General features: G+C 57.0%; 1 protein-coding gene across 1 annotated transcript in view; it reads right to left on the bottom strand.

Moving 5' to 3' along the window:
• LOC104490125 (uridine-cytidine kinase 2) overlaps window positions 1-2,001 on the bottom strand; it is a gene marked incomplete at its 5' end in the record, with an annotated part of 13,062 nt that overhangs the window by 1,532 nt on the left and 9,529 nt on the right. Inside the window, one exon of the mRNA XM_010132373.1 lies at window positions 1,222-1,319. Coding sequence (XP_010130675.1) covers window positions 1,222-1,319 — 98 coding nt within the window. The remainder of the gene's footprint in view (window positions 1-1,221; window positions 1,320-2,001) is intronic.

Below are 2,001 nucleotides of genomic sequence, written 5' to 3'. Positions count from 1 at the left end.
GGAAACAAGCCAGTGGCTGGGGAAAGGGGGTCATCTGACCCTCCAGGAGATTCCAGCCATATCAAACCTCACCAGGACATGCTGGACCGCTTCAGTGCTAGACCACGTGGTCCAGAGCTGGTTTAGGAATGTAGTAATGGCAACAGCGAGTGCTGAGCCTGCTTGACATCCCCATGAAACTGCTCTGCAGCTGAGCCCACTGCCAGATTGGACGTGGGAACAGACCACTGCAAAGCTGGTGGGTAGGGACAAAGCAGTTGTTTTCTACCCTCCTCATCCCACATTTCACCCTCCTACAGACTCTTCAACAGAAGAGACCGACACAGCATCTGCTGCTTTGCAAAGCTGCGGGTTTACCTTGCTGGAGACTTGTAAGGAGAGGAGCCACCAAGCTGGACCTGCCTCTCAGGAGAAGCCTTTCTGTGATTAGACTGGAACTGGACTGTGGTCCCCAGAGCCACCATTGAGTGAGACGGAGAAAAGGGTGCTGCCCAGCCCAGGGGTCAGGAAAAGACCATGCACCACAGAAAGAAGCAGCCCCTCTTAGAGGAACAGGCAGAGCTGGCCACACAGACAGGCACAGAGATGCTCCTGAGGCTGCAGGCACATGTTCAGTTCCTGCCTGTGGTGCTGACCAGCACTTCCCTGGCTGCAGGACTCCGCTGGCTCAGTTCCTCCGGAGTAAGAAGAAATTCCTCGTATTAACTACATCTGCTTGAAAAGCCTTGAGAACCGAGGTGCGGGCTCCTCTCCACGAGTGCCAGGGGAGACCTGGCTAGACCTGCAAACGTGCCATTTCACCTGCAAGTTCTGCAGGACTGCAGCAGTCTCCTGCATGCAAAGTCCCTGCCCGCCAGGGAGCCCTCCCTCAGTTATCAGCTCCCCAAGCAGCTTCCTTTCTCCAGGCAGACTTTGCAACCCTGGCCTTGAGCAAGGTGCCCGCTCTACACCTTGGCCTCTCACCAGCCAGGAAACGCATCCTGCAAGGCCACATCCCACAGCACAGAGTGAAGGAAGGAGTTCCCCAGCTCTCCCAAGCATCCAGCCAGCAAGAACCCTGCCCCAGCCAGCACTGCACCCCCATTTTTGTCAGTGCCTGCAGGCAGCGAGCAAGGTGACACGGGCTGACCTGAGCTCTGGGGCACAAATACCCGTCTGAGGAGCTGGGCAGAGTATGAGGCATTTTCATTGGACTTCTGTGGGTGTCACTCCCCTACTTACTGGCAAACAGAACTCCTCGAAGGCAGGCTTGACGAAGGTGATGTACTGAGATAAGATCTGCTCGAGGTCCCTGCCTCGCTCACTGATGTCTCGTAGCACTGTGGGGAAGATGTAAGGTGCAGATGTAAGGAGCCGAGACGTGAATTGCTCCATCCCCCTCCCCTTCAGTTCAGCTTTTGGCCAGCCACTCGGGTATCTTGTTCTTGGAAGCTGCTGCCCACATGTCCCAGCACACCCTATCCCTGCTACATGCTTTTAACCCGCTTCCAAGCTTTCCCAGGAGTCAAAGGCTGGCTGACCTGACCAAGGGCTTTTCTTGGCCTCCCTCCTCAGCTCTGCAAGCACATTCCAGCTGTAACCAGTGACACCCCAGTCCTGACTGTTCCCAGCCTCAGCCCTTCCACCCCTCCTGTCTCTTCACCCTACCCTGGGCCTAAAAATGGGGCATCCTCCCCGTCGTCCCAGTGCAGAGGTGCCCAGGGAATAGAAAAGCAGTGGGGTTCACCCATACCCACGTTACGACTCAGGTCTGCAGAGGCGAGGAGAGCAAATCCCACCCACCTCCCCAGCTCTGCCAGGCTCCTTGTGCTGCCCCCAGCTGGGGGGCATGGGAAGGCACAGCAGGCTCCCACAACCGGAGGCTGAGGGGGTGCTTGGAGGAGATCAGCTCCAGAGGAAGCCAGGAAAGTGAGCTGGCCGCCTGCTTTTCTGCCTTTCGAGCTTACACCCTGTTTGCACGAGACATGTGGGCCATTGCCACCTCCGATCTGAAGCCAGTTC

This window comes from Buceros rhinoceros, unplaced genomic scaffold, assembly GCF_000710305.1.
Source record: "Buceros rhinoceros silvestris isolate BGI_N320 unplaced genomic scaffold, ASM71030v1 scaffold7853, whole genome shotgun sequence".
NCBI classification, from domain to species: domain Eukaryota; kingdom Metazoa; phylum Chordata; class Aves; order Bucerotiformes; family Bucerotidae; genus Buceros; species Buceros rhinoceros.
The sequence above is the reverse complement of the archived record's forward strand: the minus strand, read 5'-3'. Positions and strand labels throughout refer to the sequence as shown.